General features: G+C 39.9%; 1 protein-coding gene across 2 annotated transcripts in view; it reads right to left on the reverse strand.

The window, feature by feature from the left end:
• The window catches only part of SWAP70 (switching B cell complex subunit SWAP70), an 85,517-nt gene that overhangs the window by 27,452 nt on the left and 39,406 nt on the right, over positions 1-18,659 (reverse strand). Inside the window, exon 3 of one of the 2 annotated variants that reach the window (XM_002822037.6) lies at positions 11,035-11,208. The exons of the other annotated variant lie outside the window; for it this stretch is intronic. Within the exon in view, the coding sequence (XP_002822083.1) occupies positions 11,035-11,208 (174 nt within the window). The remainder of the gene's footprint in view (positions 1-11,034; positions 11,209-18,659) is intronic. 2 annotated transcript variants of the gene reach the window in all.

Genomic DNA, 18,659 nt, shown 5'->3' on the forward strand with positions numbered 1-18,659 from the left:
AAAGAATGTGAAACAATTATTTCCTAGTTAAAAAAAACTTTAACATAGTTATGTATTTACGTTATAAACACTGATATGTTCAACTTAGGAAATACTCCAAAAATGCCTATCTTTAGAGTCTCCTAAAATATAGGGAGAGAAGTATAAATAAAATGCCACTGGTCTGTATTAGTGCAGAATAAGTAAAGGAATCAAAAACTGATAACCCTCTAATAGTGTAGTATATTTGTCTGCAGAACTAAAACAAACTGCACATATATGACAGTATACAAACTAATTAATGTGATCTGATTACTCTGTTAAATATTTCAATATATCAGAACATTAGTCTTACTGAACAAACAAGCGCTAAATTAAACATCTTAAAGTAATATGTACAAGTTATTGATCAATTTACAAACTTTCCACATAAGCCAATTATTCAAAATTCATGCTGCTTCCTCCCACTGGAACACTACAATGTTGTAAATAATGGTGGAATACCTAGCCTGAGCAGGAAAAGCTTACTAAATCCTAAAACATCATACTTTGTGTAGAAAATACTGCTATTGAAATAATAGCAGTTAGGCCAGGAGCAGTGGCTCACACCTATAATCCCAACACTTTGGGAGGCCAAGGCAGGAGGATCACTTGAGGCATGGAGTTCAAGACCAGCCTGGCCAACATGGCGAAACCCCATCTCTACTAAAAATACAAAAAAGTTAGCCAGGCATGTGGCGCACACCTGTAATCCCACCTACTCGGGTGGCTGAGGCATGAGAATCATTTGAACCTTGAAGGCAGAGGTTGCAGTGAGCAGAGATCGTGCCACTGCACTCCAGCCTGGGCAACTGAGCAAGACTCTTATTTCAAAAAAAAAAAAATAGTAAAGAAAGAAAGAAATAACAGCAGTTAAACAAAACAATAAGGCAGTAAAACTGAATAAGAATTGATACCTCTTATTTTCTGGAAAGCCCAAATATCCTACAGTGCTCTCAAACTCAACATATGTCCAAAAATGAATGAATCCTCTCTACTTTCCAAATGGCTTCCCCCCTCTATTATTGATTTCCATTAGGAATAACACCATTCACACATCCATGTCAGGATTCTTGCTCCCCACCCCCCACATCAAACCAATGACATAATCCTGCTGTTTTATTTCCCTAAATTAGCTCCCTAATAAGTTTGAAAACTGTGGGTTATGGCCCACTATGAAGTCAACTTAGTGGGTAGCAACCAGCATTTTTTTTTTAATGGAATGAAAAACATGTGAGTTCATCCACAATAAAGAAATAGTGTTTTGTGATAAGTTTTGCTTTGAGTATGTATGCGTGCTGGGTCATGATATAAAATGTTTATCTTCCTATGGGTTGCAGTGAAAATAAAATTTAAAACTTTGTCCCAGGCAGCTCTGAACTCTGTCACTTCTACTTGATCTGCTTTTGGTCGGGCCTCCTGGTTGGTATCCTTACCTCCAGGTCGCCACCTTTTATATATATTCTGTCAGACGGATTTTTCTAAAACAAAAGCCAGAGCCTGACACTCCCCTCTTTAAGCCCTGCCCTGGCTCCCTATCACCTCAAAGACAGAGGCCAAGCTCCTCTGCATCCCTTGGTGATCATCCCCCAGCCTGCTTTCTCAAACATGTCCCACCTCAGACTTTACACTCCACCAATACCACCAATACCACAGATCAGGTGATGCAAATTTTACTGTAAATGGTTTAACAGTAAATATTTAAGCTTTGTGCCTCCCTATCACGGGTTCTTCCTTGATTTTGTTTTTTTACAACCCTTTAGAAATATAAAAACTATTCCTTAGCACATGTGCCATGCAAATATAGGCTGTGGGCTGGATTTAGCCAGCAAGCTGTAGTTTGCCACCACTTGCCATAGATTATAAGTAGTTTACCCTCTTACCATACTTTCCTTATGCTTTATGTCATTCCCCATTCTGTCTTCTCTGTCTAGAATACCTTTTCTCACCTCTCGACCCAGTTAATTGGTATTTATTCAAGTCCTACATCCTCTAGAATATTCCTACTCAAAACGAAGCATGCGGACCAGCGACATCAGCACCACCTGGAAGCTTGTTAGAAATGAAGACTGTCAGACCAACCAAAGGACCAAAAATCAGAATCTGTATTTTAACAAAAACCCCTAGTACTTCCATTTGCACACTAAAGTTTTGAGAAGCACTGCTGCTTTAGCAAACCTGCTCTGACCAACCCTAACCCAGGTCACGTGTTCCTTTTCTAGGTCACTGCACTTAGTGTATTTTCACTCATTTGCTTTTCTACCATTTTCTGCATTCCTTGTAGGAGGAACCATGTCCCACTCATCTTTAATCCCCAAAGCTCAGCGTGGTACCTCAGAGCTCAACTAATGTTTGCTAAACTGAAATTAACTAAGCTAAGCCTTAATTTTCTCCTCTATGAAATGGGCATAATAATACTTACAGAAATGCTGTGGGGTGAAATGAGACAAATACAGAGCAATTTGCACAATGCCCATCACATAGTAGGTACTCCACTAATGTTGCTTCCCTTCTGCACTGAGTGAAATACTATTCAACCATTCAAAATTACATTTAAAGAAAGCATTTATGAAACAAAAGAAAGTGAAGAATGCAAAACTAAATTTACCTATTATTTCTACTGCATAAAGATTATGTAATTATTTTGACAACTATTTGTCAGAAATAGTAGGTTTAATCTGTTACAATAGGATCATGAGTTAATTTTTTTCCTTTTCCTTCTTTGCATTTCCAATAATTTGGTTATAATGTTTTTTGTAAAATAACATATTTTAACAGAAAAATAGACACGCATGTTTGCAAGGGCATATATATTCACAAAATATCACAAGTTCAAAATATATCAAGAGAAGCCAGGTGTGGTGGCTCAAGCCTGTAATCCCTTTGGGAAGCTGAGACAGGAGGATCACTTGGGGCCAGGAATTCAAGATCAGCCTAGGCAACATGGCAAGATCTCATCTTTACAGAAAAATTAAAAAGTTAGCCAGGTGTGATGGTATATGCCTGTAGTCCCAGCTACTCAGGAGGCTAAACAGGGAAGACTGCTTGGGCCAAGGAGTTTGAGGTTACAGTGAGCTATGATCACAACACTGCACTTGAGCTTGGGCAACAGAACAAGGCCCTATCTCATTAAAAAAAAAAAAAAAGAAAAAATATATTAAAAGGTCTATTGATTTAATTTGATGAGATGCTGTAAGCTCTTTCAGGACAAAGATTTATCTTATACCCTAAAAACAGCACATGGTAAGTGTTTACCAAAATTTACTTGTTGGAGAAAAACACGCTTAGATCTTTTCTTTCTCTTGTTGGAGATATGTCATCTTCTATTAAACTTATCAGATATTATCAGGTATTTCCTTGGCTCTTTAAAGAGAAGTAACAGGCATAGGCAGAGGAAGAGAAAAACAGAAAATGTTAAGAAAAAGAGGGAAAAGGGAAGAGGGAAGGAGAAAATGGGACAGAAAGGGAAGAGGGAAGGAGAAAATGGGACAGAAAAGAGAAAGATATAAAAAGATTAAGAGATTGAAGGCCAGGCGTGATGGCTCACGCCTGTCATCCCAACAATTTGGGAGGCCAAGGCGGGCAGATCACCTGAGGCCAGGAGTTCCAGACCAGCCTGGCCTATATGGCAAAACTCCATCTCTACTAAAAATACAAAAATTAGCTGGGTGTGGTGGTGCGCACCTGTAATCCTAGCTACTCGGGAGGCTGAGGTAGGAGAACCGTTTCAACCCAGGAGGCAGAGATTGCAGTGAGCCAAGATTGCGCCACTGCGCTCCAGCCTGGGAGACAGAGCTAGACTCCATCTTTAAAAAAATAAAAAATAAGAAGAGATTGAAGAGATAAAAGCAAGAAAAAGGGAGTCAAAAAGGACATTAAGATAAACAATTGCTCAAGGTAAAATAATCAGTAGCATTAACAGGTACAGAAATTCAATCTCCCTAAGGCAGCAAAAAGAAGGGCCCAGGCTGGCAGATTACAACTTGGGGTAAAGGGAGTACAGGCACAAGTTGAAGTTTCAGTAGCAAGGCAAAGGAAGCACATATGTATAGCCACATGTGTGTGCAGTATGACTACACGTGGGTGAGACAAGATGGTAGAGCCGATTGACCATGTCCTGGCACAAGTCAAGAATCGGCCTTAGCTCTTCCTCACCTACCTCTTACTGAACCCAAGCCATTCACACTCCAAGCTTCAGTTTCCTTTTCAAAATCAGATGACTTTTTATGTTTGTAACTCAGAAAGCGCCTATTAGTAGCAAACTCAGCTCTAGAAGTAGCTTGCCAGGTTCATCCTGAACCTTTCTGAAGGTGCCCTCCCAAGCCTTATGAAGTTGTCATTAGCACCCAGCTTCGATCTGCTCAGCATTAACAGTGACTGTGCCAGACAACTAATCTAGATTCATTTCCTGCTGACTTTCAACACAATCATATACTTATCATAACCAAATAACTTAAGGGCCTTTTGATTCATTATATTGAGCCAAGGAGAGACAAACATTAACATTCTCCACTATTCAATTATACTAAATAATAAATCACGTGTTGCCGTTTTAGTCTCTAGTGGCTTGCATCAATTCTAAGAGCTCATTCAGTTTCAGGAAGCAGCTTACTTCCTCCTTCCAAGCAAGTTTCACCAAAAATAACAAAGAAAAAACTTTCAAGATGCATGTGATTTTCGAGGCCTTCAGTTCCAAAATTTATTTTATTAAAAATTCTTTCTCTATCATCATTAATAAGGGGCATTTTATTGGCTTAATAGGTTTTATTTATTTAGGATCTCTTAAAACTATTTCAGGTTCAATTTTTAACTGCATCAAGGCAATTCTTCCAAATAAGTACACAAGAGCCACATCCTGTTTTGTTCCTGGTTCTGTGAGAAACAAATACTAAATAAAAACTATACTTCGCAGGCACATATTTCCAGGAATATATTCTAACAAAAATTATGGAACGAACTCAAATGGGGACACACTATTTCTTACATCTATGTGACAGAAACATCTTAACTTCACTATGTAAGTCACTTAAATATTTATTTAACATACTTGACACTACTTTCTGGGTAACAGAAAACTGAATCAAAAGCAAACAGTAACCTTTTTTTTTTTGTGAGATGGAGTCTCGCTTTGTTGCCCAGTGGCACAATCTCGGCTCACTGCAACCTCCACCTCCTGGGTTCAAGTGAGTCTCCTGCCTCAACCTCCCAAATAGCTGGGATTACAGGCATGCACCACCACACCTGGCTAACTGCCATGGTTATATCTTTTTTTTTGAGACAGGTTCTCATTCTGTCACCCAGGCTGGAGGCAGTGGAGTGATCTTGGCTCACCGCAGCCTTGACCTCCCAGGCCAAAGTGATCCACCCACTTCAGCACCCCTGCCTGGCTAATTTTTTATATTTTTTGCAGAGATGGGGTTTTACCATGTTGCCCAGGCTGGTCTCGAATTCCTGAACTCAAGTGATCAGCCTGCCTCAGCCTCCCAAAGTTCTGGGATTACAGGTGTGCGCCACTGCACCCAGCTGACAATTATATCTTTTTTATTTTTTTATTTTTTTTGATTCAGTGTCTCACTCTGTCCCCCAGGCGGGAGTGCAGTGGCATGATCACAGCTCACTACAATGTCTGCCTCCTGGGTGATCTTCCCACCTCAGCCTCCCGAGTAGCTGAGACTTCAGGCATGTGCCACTGTGCCCAGCTAATTTTTGTATTTTTTGTAGAGACAAGGTTTCACCATGTTGCCCAGGCTGGTCTCAAACTCCCCAGCTCAAGCAATCCTCCCACCTCAGCCTCCCAAAGATTGCAGGCATGAGCCACCGAGTCAGACTGGTTATATTTTACATTGTATTAATTAAGGCTTAAAAAAAATCTTTCTTAAAAAATACTCTAAACAAAATGCAAATGATCATTACGGTAAGTGGATTATTGGAAAGAAGTATTACTTCAAATTTATAAATCCTAAAAACTATTGATAAGATAACAAGTTAAACCCAGCTATATGTTCATGAAAAATTAAGACATTATACTTCAAAATTTATTTTTTAAATATATCTGTTTTCACATTAAATTTTATTAAAATCTGTAAGTCTACAATCAGTCCAAATATAGTTTTTGAAGTGTTATTATTCAGAAAGGAAGCAAAAGCTAACAGAGAATGTATTTTTCATAATATAGCATGACCTTGAGTTTGCAGTGCTTGGTCAAAGGCCAGGTGATAGGCTAAGAGCTCCATAAATACAAATCCATGTGATTAACCTCAGGAGGGTAGTTCAGCAGCTAGACAAAGCAATCTCACATAATCTACTCCAATGATCCCTTCTTTCCCCACACAAGCACTCCTGGCCCCAGAGGAAAATCTGTAAAACTAACTCAAATTCTACTTCTAACCAGAAGAAATGATGAGAGAGTAAAAGCTGTCAAAGCACAGAGTGAGTCCAAACAGTAACATGACAAGGTATGCTGCCTGGCTATTCTAACAAATCAAAGAAAGGCTGTTCACTTCTCAAATGAGATTAACTTGATTTGAAAGAGAATCAAGACATTTCTGTTAGCCTGCAAAGGTGAAGATAAACATGCCAGGAGCCTTGGCTGGGCTCTGGCCTACAGAAACGCACATCAAGGCCCATGTGGGTCCCAATTCTTCGGGATGCCTGCAGCACAAATCTTTTGAGTTTCTTAGGCACAGTAGTCAGAAAACTGATGCTGACTGGCTCCCTTCACAGCCTGTGGCTCAATGGTGATTTAATGCCATTGACATGTCATCCACATTAAGCAAGTGCTGCCTAAGGCAATAAAAACACTCACTAATTTCTAATTCTGAAATCAGGACAAGGTCACTTTCAAGTCCACCAAATATTTTAGTGATGGAAAAAAACAAAACATCAAGGGTAAGAGACCCACCCCACATCCAGTTTTTCAAAGAAAACACAATTAATTGTGGAACACAGTATAACTACAAAATGTTTTAAAATACTGTAATTTTTTTTTTTTTTTTTTTGAGATAAGGTCTGGCTCTATCTCCCAGGCTACAGTGCAGTGGCATGATGCCACTCTCTGCTCACTGCAAGCTCCACTTCCTGGGCTCAAACCACCCTTTCAGACTCAAGCCATCCTCCCACCTAAGCCTCCTGAGTGGCTGGGACAACAGGTGCACACCACCAAGCCCAGCTAATTTTTGTATTTTTTTGTAGACACAGGGTTTCACCATGTTGCCCAGGCTAGTCTTGAACTCATGAGCTCAAGCGATCTGCCCGCCTCAGCCTCCCAAAGTGCTGGGATTAGAGGCTTGAGCCAGCACACTTAGCCTAACATACTGTAAATTTTATTTGCACAATTCTTTCAAGCAGCAGCTAGGTTTTAAAACCACCACTGGGATATTCTTTTCTACAGACATTCCCTTCTATACACCTCTGTATTAAGCTAGACAATTTCCTTGGACAAAAATTTCATAGCATGTTTTATTTTTCATTTCCTTTTTAACATACATACATGATTACATCATTATTGTTATTAAGCACTAAGAAACTGTTCCCACCACTACAGTGAAACTGCCTTCTCCTTGATCACCAGCGAGCACCTAATTGTTAAATCCAAGGGCAACTTCTCACTTACCATTGTCTAATTTTTCCATAGCATCTAATGCCAGTAACTACTTCTGTGCTTCTTAAAACTTTGTGTTTCTTAGACATCTATGACTCAGCACTCTCCCAGTTCTCCTACCTCATAGCGTGTTCAATTCAGCTTCCTTTGCCAAATCGACTTCCTCTTTCTGCTACAGAAATGGTCCCAAGGTTCCGTCCTTGGCACTCATGTCTCCAACTACAGTCTTCCTCCCTGATCTAACCTACTCCTGTGGTTTCCCCACCTCTGTCTCCAGCCCTGGCCTCTCACAAGCTGTAGATAAACACTTCTAGTGCACAGCTCCACAAGGATGTTCCACCTAAAATCCCAAATGTACCAAACCCATCATCATGCAATATGTCCCAAATTTGTTCATCATCCTACCATTCATTCACACACACCCCTTTTAGTGAGCAGCTACCACGGGTCCAGGCACTTTATTAAATGTTTCACATACATCATCTTTTTCAATCCTCAGAGAGCCCAATGAAAAAAGTAGTTATCCCCATTTTACAGATGGGGAACCCAAGAGAGAGTGAGTAATTTGTCACAAAGCTAATAAGTGGTAGAGTTGGGTTTCAAACCAGTCAGTCTGATTTCAGAGACCATGCTTTAAACAAATATACTATATTATTCCCCAGTTGCCCCGGCCTGAAACTTGTCTCTACTTCCCCACAGCCAGGCACTATATGCTTGGTCCTGTGACCTCTAGGTTCTTCCCATCTGGCCTTCTTTTCCATTCTCGCTGTATTTTAGTCCTCAATGCCACTTAGCTTCTCTCAACTTCTCACCTCCCATGTCTCCATATTTCATCTATTCACCTATCACTCTCTTCCTCAAAAATCATCAGTGGCTCATCTTTCCACACTGCCTACAGGATAAAGTCAAAACTCTCCAGCTTCGTCTACCACCTATCTTCTTCACAGCCATCATGTTGCAGTGAGAAAGGACATGTATCATTCTTTTTTGACTGCCCAGCATTTAACCCTTTTCTTATGTCTGGGGAAATCCCTACCTGCCAATGTAGAAGCTGAAAATGCAAATGTATCCTTTCCAAGACTCCATTGCAGCTAGTGCACAGTGCCTGACCTAGGCCATGACAATTAGATACATCATACCCTGATGATAATTGGGAAGTGGGCACTATGGAGAACTCTCCCTCGTAGGAAGAACAGTTCCAGGAAAAGTTGAGTTCTGGGGCAGTGATATGGTTTGGCTGTGTCCCTACCCAAATCTCACCTTGAATTCCCAGGTGTTGTGAGAGGGACCCGGTGGGAGGTAATTGAATCATGGGGGCAGGTCTTTCCCATGCTGTTCTCATAATAGCGAATAAGTCTCATGAGATCTGACGGTTTTATAAAGGAGCGTTTCCCTGCACAAGCTCTCTTCTCTTGTCTGCCACCATGTGAGACATGCTTTCTGAGCCCTCTCCAGCCATGTGGAACCGTAAGTTCATTAAACCTGTTTCTTACATAAATTGCCCAGTCTTGGGTATGTCTTTATCAGCAGCATGAAAATGGACTAATACAGGCAGCAATCAGTGTCCAGGACCAGATGTGTTCCATGGTATAAGTGCAAACCCATCCTCTGGTGGCAGCAGCATTTTCCTTGTTGTTCCTCACAGAAGTGGCCAGTACAGTAAATAGGACAGATCAAACTGCATAGCCTCCACACCTGTTTTTTAAGCCATCATGATGATTCTGTAAGCTATCCAGCATACTTTTAAAAAATTCCCTTTTAGGCCCTGCACGGTAGCTCATGCCTGTAATGAGCACAGTAGCTCATACCTCAGCACTGTGGGAGGCTGAGGTAAAGGGATCACTTGAGGCCAGGAGTTTGATACCAGGCTGGGCAACATGGCAAGACCCCATCACTGCAAAAAAAAATTTTTTTAATTAGCTGAGTGTGGTGATGTACACCTGTAGTCCCAGCTACTCAGTAGGCTGAGACAAGAGGATCCCCTGAGCCCAGCAGGTTGAGGCTGCAGTGAGCTGTGATTGCACCACTGCACTTCAGCCAGGGCAACAGAGTAAGACCCTGTTTCTTTAAAAAAAAAAAAAAAAGGCAGGTATGGTGGCAGGCACCTGTAATCACAGCTACTCGGAGGGGTGGAGAATCATTTGAACCTGGGAGGTGGAGGTTGTAGTAAGCCAAGATTGCGCCATTGCAATCCAGCCTGGGCAATAAGAGCGAAACTCTGTCTCAAAAAGAAAAAAAAAAAAAAAAAAAAATTCCCCTTTTGGCTGGAATCAGCCATTGTGGCTGTTTCTAAGTAAGCATCCTGACTGGCAACTCAGTCAAGCTGGATACCTCCCTCACTCCTTTTAGAACATGCCCTTTGCTTTTCTGACTCATAAAACACTGCCTACTGTTGCTTCCATCCAGAATTCTCCTCTGCCTTCACTATTGGTCAAAATCCTTCCCACCCTTTAATGTCTCGGTACGGCCTTTCTAAAGGGCAACTTTGCCTTGTTCATCTAATACCCTGAAAGTGTGCATTTCTTAGGACACAGAATTCCACTGCTGGAAGTTTATTCAAAGAAAATAATCAGACTAGTATGCAAAAATGCATGTAATAAGAGTAGTCTTAAGAGTTACTGAGTACATACTATGTGCTAGGCATTAAACTAAATCCTTTAAATGCAGAATTTCACAACCCTTAGAGTAAACATTGTAATTGGCTTTATTTCACAGATGAGAAAATGAAGATTTGCAGGTTAAATCATTTGTCCAAGGTTAAGGGATTATAGATGACTTTTTTTAAGTGTGGGGACTACAGCTGATTTTAATTGTGTATATTAATCTTTTCTGAATTTTCTACTGTAATAACCATGTATTAACATGTGTCACTTTTTAGGACAGTTAGATAGCACAGAAGCCATACTCCTATTATTTTTTTCCTTTGGAAGTTTAGGGAAAATAACAAAACAAGCATTCTGTTTCTTTTACTTTGAAAGGTATGGAAAGTCATCACCCTGGACCTTGAAACAAGAATAGTATTTACTCACACAAAACAGCCCTGAAAACAACATTCTGGATCTTATGTGTTTCCCACGTACCAGCACTCAGCCACTACGTTTTGTCAATATGCAAGTAGTATGAAAATTATGTTATGACTTGTACAGAATACTCTTTGGACATGAGAATAGATTCACTTATCATCATAGTCATTTAGAGAAGAAGAGACCCACTTTCCCTGTAAATCTCCAGGGGTATTACATGCCCCAAATTACTATATTTGGGGCTTTTCTATATTCAGGCTGCTTTGCCTCTGATCCAAAAACACTAGTCAAGGATCTCCTTCCATATCTATGCTGAATTAACAGAAAAAATACCAAGCCAGGTCTATTAAATGCTAAAATGACCAAGTAAAAACTCCCCAAGCCACACCTTACCTCTTCTGACACAATAATTAATGGATACTTGTCTTCAGATAAAAAGTTGAAAATAACCCATATTTTAAATGCATCTTCTTCTGTAATGAGCAGGGGATTCTTTGTGAGGTTTTTTTTGACACAGAGGGTCCAACACATCCTATTGAATTCAATCTTGTCAAAGTTGTCTTGGACCTAAAAAGGAATAAGGAAAAACTCCAACACATCAGTCCGATATAAGCAGTATGTAAGGCAAGTAAAATAGAAAGACAAAGCCTCCTTTGGCTCCCATTTTAATCAATCCAGTTAACCAATAGCCATATCCTACATATTTGCTTTAGGTATTACACTTTCAGTGGCTCAATTAAGATGTTACATTTAGCATGACACTGAACCAACATGTCCATATCACTCCCTTGGCACATAAAATACTGACCTCTCAAATAGTTACTGTTTCATGTGTACACACTATCTTCCTGTTAATAAATAGACTACCAATCCTAGCACTGACCTCTCAAATAGTTACTGTTTCATGTGCATACACTATCTTCCTATTAATAAACAGGCTACCAATCCCAGCACATAGAAGAAACTGAGAATGTCAATTACTCAGTATGAGCCAAGTACAGGTACATTATCTTTACATATATGGTCAAAGAAGAGGCTGGGTATGGTGGCTCATGCCTGTAATCCCAGCACTCTGGGAGGCCGAGGCAGGCGGATCACCTGAGGTCAGGAGTTTGAGACCAACCTGACAAACATGGAGAAACCACATCTCTAGTAAAAATACAAAAATTAGCCGGGCGTGGTGGCGCATGCCTGAACCCGGGAGGCGGAGGTTGCAGTGAGCTGAGATCGCGCCATTGCACTCCAGCCTGGGCAACAAGAGCGAAACTCCATCTCAAAAAAAAAAAAAAAAGGAAGAAGATACCTTCTTTTGGGGAAAACTATTTAACTGAAATTCTAAAACAACAATCCTGCCATTCATTCACTTGTTCACGTATCCAGTGTTCCCTCAGCATCTATTACGAGCCAAGTACTAAGATTACATAGGCATGAGCCACTGCGCCTGGCCTATTTTTTATTTTTATTTTTTTAACACTGCTTATATTAATTTAAAAAATAAATAGAGATGAGGTCTTGCTATATTGCCCAGGCTGGTCTCAAACTCCTAGCCTTAAGCAGTTCTCTTGCATCAGCCTCCCACAGTGCTGGGAGGCACTTTTATATCCTATAAACTAAGGATATAAAGATGAAGAACTAGGTCTGTGCTCTTAAAATGTTCACCGTTTATTAGGGAAAACAGATATGCAAATAAATTTTAATATAACTGTGTATAATTTAACAGTGTATAATTCAATAGAATTGTTCACTCATTTGACAAATAAAATTTAGATCATAATTATTATTTGCCAAAGACAGTACAAAGATACTCAACATAATACTCGCCTATGTTCCCAAGGAATGTAAAGACAATTACAGCAGAGTGTGACAAGTACTGTAATAGAGATAAGCAGAGGATTTTGTGGGAGCACTGAGGAGCTAACACAATCTTGACATCTGGGGAAAGATTCGCAGAAAGAGTGACAGGACAACAGAGCTGAGTTCTCAAGCAGCATCAAGAGTCAAACAGATCAAGAATGGGATAAAGGGTATTCCCGGTAGAAAAGAATGTGAGAAAGCCCCGAAGTGGAGGCAAGCATGGTCAGTTGGGAAGAACTGAGAGTATTTAATGTAAATGGGGCACCTGGTGCTGGAGGGTGGTATAACTAAGGCTCTTCATAAGTGCAAGTAACAGAAACCAACTTGGGTTCCTTTAAAAACAAAAGGAATTTATTGGAAAAACAATGGGTAACCTCACAGATCTAACGCAAGGGCTAGAAAAATCTAGGCTCTGAAATTAGGCTGGTATCAAGGTAGAGTAGGCAGCCAGAACTGTGGCTGAACCACTCACGGGAACAGTCTGGTGGAGACACCACTGCCTGTATAACATGAGAGCACCCTCACTATTACCACTGCTATCACTGACCCTGTCCATGATCTTCTGCATCACTCACTGCAGATTCAAAGTTCTATTGGCTGAGCCTGGGTCACATTCCTGTGCTCTAGCTGCCAAGGAACAGGGAAAAATGAGTACCTGAACTTTCCAGATTTTGAGGTGTGAGACAGGTCCTGTTCCCCACCAAGACTCTGTAGAATTTCCCAAATGTAAGAAAAAAGTTCAGATGCTAGACAGACAGACAGACAGACAGACACACACACACACACACACAAAAGGCAAATTTCCACTACATGGGACACAGTGAAAGACAAGCCAGTGAGGTAGGTGAAGACCAGATCATTAGGAGATTTATCATTCATGTTAAGGAGTTAGGACTTTATCTGGACTGAAAGAGTTGAAGGTAGTAATAGATACACTCTTCATTTTAAAGGCCACATTCTGCACCAGTGCAGTGCCTCACTCCTGTAGTCCCAGCACTATGGGAGGCTGATGCAAGAGAACTGCTTAAGGCTAGGAGTTTGAGACCAGCCTGGGCAATAGAGCAAGACCTCATCTCTATTTATTTTTTAAATTAATATAAACAATGTTAAAAAAATAAAATAAAAAATAAATTAAAAAATATGTATAACAATACAAAAAATAAAAATAAACATAAAAATAAAAAATAGGCCAGGCACAGTGGTTCATGCCTATGTAATCTCAGCACTTTGGGAGGCCAAAGCATAAAGATTCCTTGAGCCCAGGAGTTTTGAGACCAGCCTGGGCAACAGAGAGAGACCCAGTCTCTACAAATAATAATTTTAAAAATTAGCTGAGCACAACAGTGCATGCCTGTGTTCCCAGCTACTCAGGAAGGTGAGGCAGAAGGATTGCTTGCACCCAGGAGGTCAAGGCTGCAGTTAGCCATGATCATGCCACTGCACTCCAGCCTTGGAGACAGGGCAAGACACTTTCTCAAAAAAAAAAAAAAAAAATTTTTTTTTTGAAAAATTAAAAAAAAAAGCCATATCCTGGAATAACATGGAAGATGTACTGGAGGAGGCAGGCATGGGCAGCAGAATAACATCAGCGAAGCATTTCTTTTTAGAAAGATATGAACAAAGCATTTTTTTTACTATATGAAAGAAGTCACCAGCTGTCTGCAGGCAGAAGTTTCACCTGATCTCTAACTTTAATTTGCAGCTGGCAAACCAGTCCTCCAGGAGCAGAAAGAGCTCCTTTGTGTTCTGCCTTTAGCACCTTGCCTCAGTCTAACATCATTTCCCATGGCCCCATCAAATACAAGTGATCCCATGGAGGGAAAGCAGCAGCAGCAGCAGCAACTGCTGCTGCTTTTCTTTTTTGCCTTATCACTATCACCTTGAAGATTTACTATATGCTAGGCATTTTATATGTTATTTCTCACTTAAATTTTGTATTAGTCCTATAAGGTTAATTATTGCCCCTATTTTACAGATCAGAAAATACAGGTTCCAAAAAACTGAGCATCCTTGAACAACATAGGTTTGAACTTCCAGGGTCCACTTAAATGTGGACTGGATTTTCTTCTGCCTTTGCCACCACTGAGACAGCAAGACCAACAACTTCTGCCTCTTCCTCAGCCTACTCAACAAGAAGACAATGAGGATAAAGACCTTTATGGTGATCCACTTCCACTGAATGAATGTAAATATATTTTCTCTTCCTTATGATCTTCTTAATAACATTTTCTTTTCTCTAGATTACTTTATCATAAGAATAACTGCATATAATACATTTTACATTAAAATATGTGCTAATCAACTGTTTACGTTATTGGTAAGCCTTCCAGTCACAGTAGGCTATTAGGAGTTAAATTTTGGGGGAGTCAAAAGCTATCCTTGGAAGCCAGGCACAGTTGCTCATGCCTGTAATTCCAGCACTTTAGGAGGCCAAGGCGGGTGGATTGCTTGAGTTCAGGAGTTTGAGATCAGCCTGAGCAACATGGTGAAACCCTGTCTCTACCAAAAATACAAAAAATCAGCCAGGCGTGGTGGCATGCATCTGTGGTCCTAGCTGCCCGGGAGGCTGAAGCTGGGGGGAGATCGCACCACTATATGCCAGCCTAGGTGACAAAGTGAGAGACTCTGTCTCAAAAAAAAAAAAAGTTATACTTGGATTTTCAACTGTGTGGGTTCAAGTGTCAACTGTACATTTACAAAGTTCACATGGCTAGTAAATATCAAAACCAAAGTTTAAACTCAAGCTCAGCAAGGTGTGGTGGCTCACGTCTATAATTCCAATGCTTTGGGAGGCTGAGGTGGAAGGATTGCTTGAGACTAGGAGCTCGAGACCAATATGGGCAATATAATGACATCTTATTTCTACCAAAAACATTTTTTTTTAAATTAGCCAAGCATGTTGGCATGTGCCTTTAGCCCCAACTACTCAGGAGACTGAGGCAGGAGGATCACTTGAGCCCGGGAGGTGGAGGCTGCAATGAAGGCAAGACTGTGCTGCTGCACTCCAGCCTGGGCGACAGAGTGAGACTCTGTCTGAGGGGAAAAAAAAAAAAAAAAACCCAGCCTGGGCAACATAGTGAGACCCCTGTCTCTAAAGAAAAACATTTTTTAATTAGTAGGGTATGGTGGTTTGTGCCTATAGTCCTAGCTTGTCAGGAGGCTGAGGTGGGAGGCTCGTTTGAGCCCAGAAATTCACAGCTGTAGTGAGCTGTGATCATGCCGCTGTACAGATCCACACTCTAGTCTGGGTGACAGAGCGCAACTCTGTCTCAAATGCTAGCTCTTCCCACCATACCAAACTGCTTGTAGAACTCAGTAGGTGGAGGCCATCTATGGGATGAATGCCATCTATGCAGAACATTTCCAAGGCCACCACCACCAACTCTATCCACACCCCACAAAACACTAAGTGGAAGATATGCCACACAGGGGAAATGACATGTGCACAAAAGCAGATAGCCTTGCTCTGAGAACAAGAAGTGATTCTAAGTGGATTATGTGGTGAATCATAGGGTTCCTGAGGGGAAGTGGCTAGATATACAGCTGGAAAAGCAAACATAAGACCAAATCACAAAGGGCTTCATAATTTTAAGAAATAGCCTGTAGGAAAACAGTTCAAGGATTTTAGAACAGAATACAAAGAACTCCTACAATTCAATAACAGAAAAACAAATAAGCGAATTTTAAAACGGGCAAAGGAATTATTCGACATGTCTCCAAATAAGATATACAAACGGCCAACAAGCATATGAGAAGATGCTTAACATCACTTATGATTGGGGAAATGCAAATCAAAACACGATGTGATATCACCTCACACCTGTTAGAATGGTCACTATCAAAAAAACCAGACAATAACAAGCGTTATTGTTAGGATGTGGAGAAATTTGAACCCTTGCACACTGTTGGTGGGATTGTAAAATGGTGCAGCTGCTATGGAAAACAGTGTGGAAGTTCCTCAAAAAGTTAAAAATAGAACTACCATATGATCCAGCAATCCCACTTCTGGATATACATCCAAAAGAACTGCAAACAGGACCTTAATGAGACATTTGCACATCTATACCCACTACAGCATAATTCACAATAGCCAAGATGTGGAAGCAACCTAAATGTCCATCCAAGGATGAATGGATAAAGAAAATGTGATATACATTGGGTGCAGTGTACACTTCTTGGGTGACAGGTGCACCAAAATCTCAGAAGTTACCACTAAATAGCTTATCTATATAATAAAAAAACCACCTGTTCCCCCAAAACTATTAAAGTTTAAAAAAATTTTTTTAATTTTTTAAAAGAAAACAAGGGCCAGACACAGTGGCTCACGCCTGTAATCCCAACACTTTGGGAGGCCGAGGCGGGTGGATCACTTGAAGTCAGGAGTTCGAGACCAGCCTGGCCAACATGGTGAAACCTCGTCTCTACAAAAAATACAAAAATTAGCCAGGCATGGTGGCAGGCACCTGTAATCCCAGCTACTAAGGAGGCTGAGGCAGGAGAGTCACTTGAACCCCGGAGGCGGAGGCTACAGTGAGCCAAGATCGCACCACTACACTCCAGCCTGAGCGACAGGATGAGACTCTGTCTCAAAAAAAAAAAAAAAGAAAGAAAAAGAAAATGTGTTATATATATACAATGAAGTATTATTCAGCCTTAAAAAAAGAAGGAAATGCTGTCATAGATGACAATAGGGAAGAACCCTGAGGACACTATGTTAAATGAAATAAGTCAATCAAAAAAAGACAAATACAGCATGATTCTACTTATAATAGAAGGTATCTAAAGTAATCAAATACACTTTAAAAAAATAGTAGAATGGTAATTGCCAGGGCCAAGGGGAAAAGGAAAAGAGGTGTTGTTCAAAAGGTGTAGAGTTTCAGTTATGCAAGATAAAAAAGTTCTAAAGTTCTGTTGTACAATAATGTGCATACAATTAAAAATACTGTACTATACCCTTAAAACTGTTGAGGATAAATTTACATTATATATTTTTACCAGTTTTTTTTAAGTATAAAATCCATAGTTTTCATAGAAAGTAGTGCATAAAGCATTAGTATTCAAGTGTTTTCACACAAGGTACAATGTCAAACAAAATAAAGAAATTCAATCCTGGGTTTCCAGAATTTCATATACCATACACTATACCAAATGGTTTTCAAGGCTCTAAGAATAAGAATAAAGAAATATAGGTGAAAGAATCTTGCTAAAGAAAAAAAATGCTTCCTTCCTGTAGGAGATAGCTAAAAATAAAGAAAAAAAAGGGAAAAAAATGCTGCAAAGTATTTATTATTAAATTATATGATGTACTGACCATATACACAGCTGTAACAAGAAAAAAAAAATGAGTTCTTTATATGCTAATGTGAACTAATCACCAAGATACGACATGAAGGTACACAACACAAAGAATTACACAATGTCCAGTGAAAAATGCAAGTCACAAAAGACCATATACAGCATGATCCTATTTTTATGTCTCCAGAATAAAAATTAATCATACATTAAGATATACATATATGACAAAACATTTTTCTAATGTGAGAGGAAAATGCACATAAAATTCAGGATGGTGGCTTCCTCTTGGGAGGAGGCAGGGAAATGACAAAAGAGAAGAGCAAAGAGGTTGAGGCAACATTAGTGATGTGTTTCCCAAGATGAGTGGTAGGTTAACAGATGTTCATTTTATTATGCTTTATAATTTTCATATATCCTACAAATATTATTTTGTATATATCATATTATAAAATAAACAAAAAGACAAAATGGGGGGAAAAAAAAACAAGTGCTGATCAATGTATACAGTTCACCAAGTGTACACAGATCACCAGTGTATACAGATCACCAAGTGTATACAGATCACCAAGTATATATATATCACCAGTGCATACAGATCACCAAGTGTATACAGATCACCAGTGTATACAGATCAACCATTTGTGTACAAAGGGGAAAGAACAGATCATCTTTGCTGTTTGTATGAAGTGTAGCAATGTCTGCATCAATATGTCTTTGAGCTGAACTGCAGCTCAAGACTATTATTCTAGATCCTGTCTTTCACTATGTATCTGTGGATATGCAAATATTTGTTATCTGTCTACTACAGGTCAGTCAGCATCTGGTATGGGAGGAGTCCCACATAAAATAAGACATACGTAGCCTCTAAG

The sequence above is a fragment of the Pongo abelii genome, chromosome 9, assembly GCF_028885655.2.
Source record: "Pongo abelii isolate AG06213 chromosome 9, NHGRI_mPonAbe1-v2.0_pri, whole genome shotgun sequence".
NCBI classification, from domain to species: Eukaryota; Metazoa; Chordata; class Mammalia; order Primates; family Hominidae; genus Pongo; species Pongo abelii.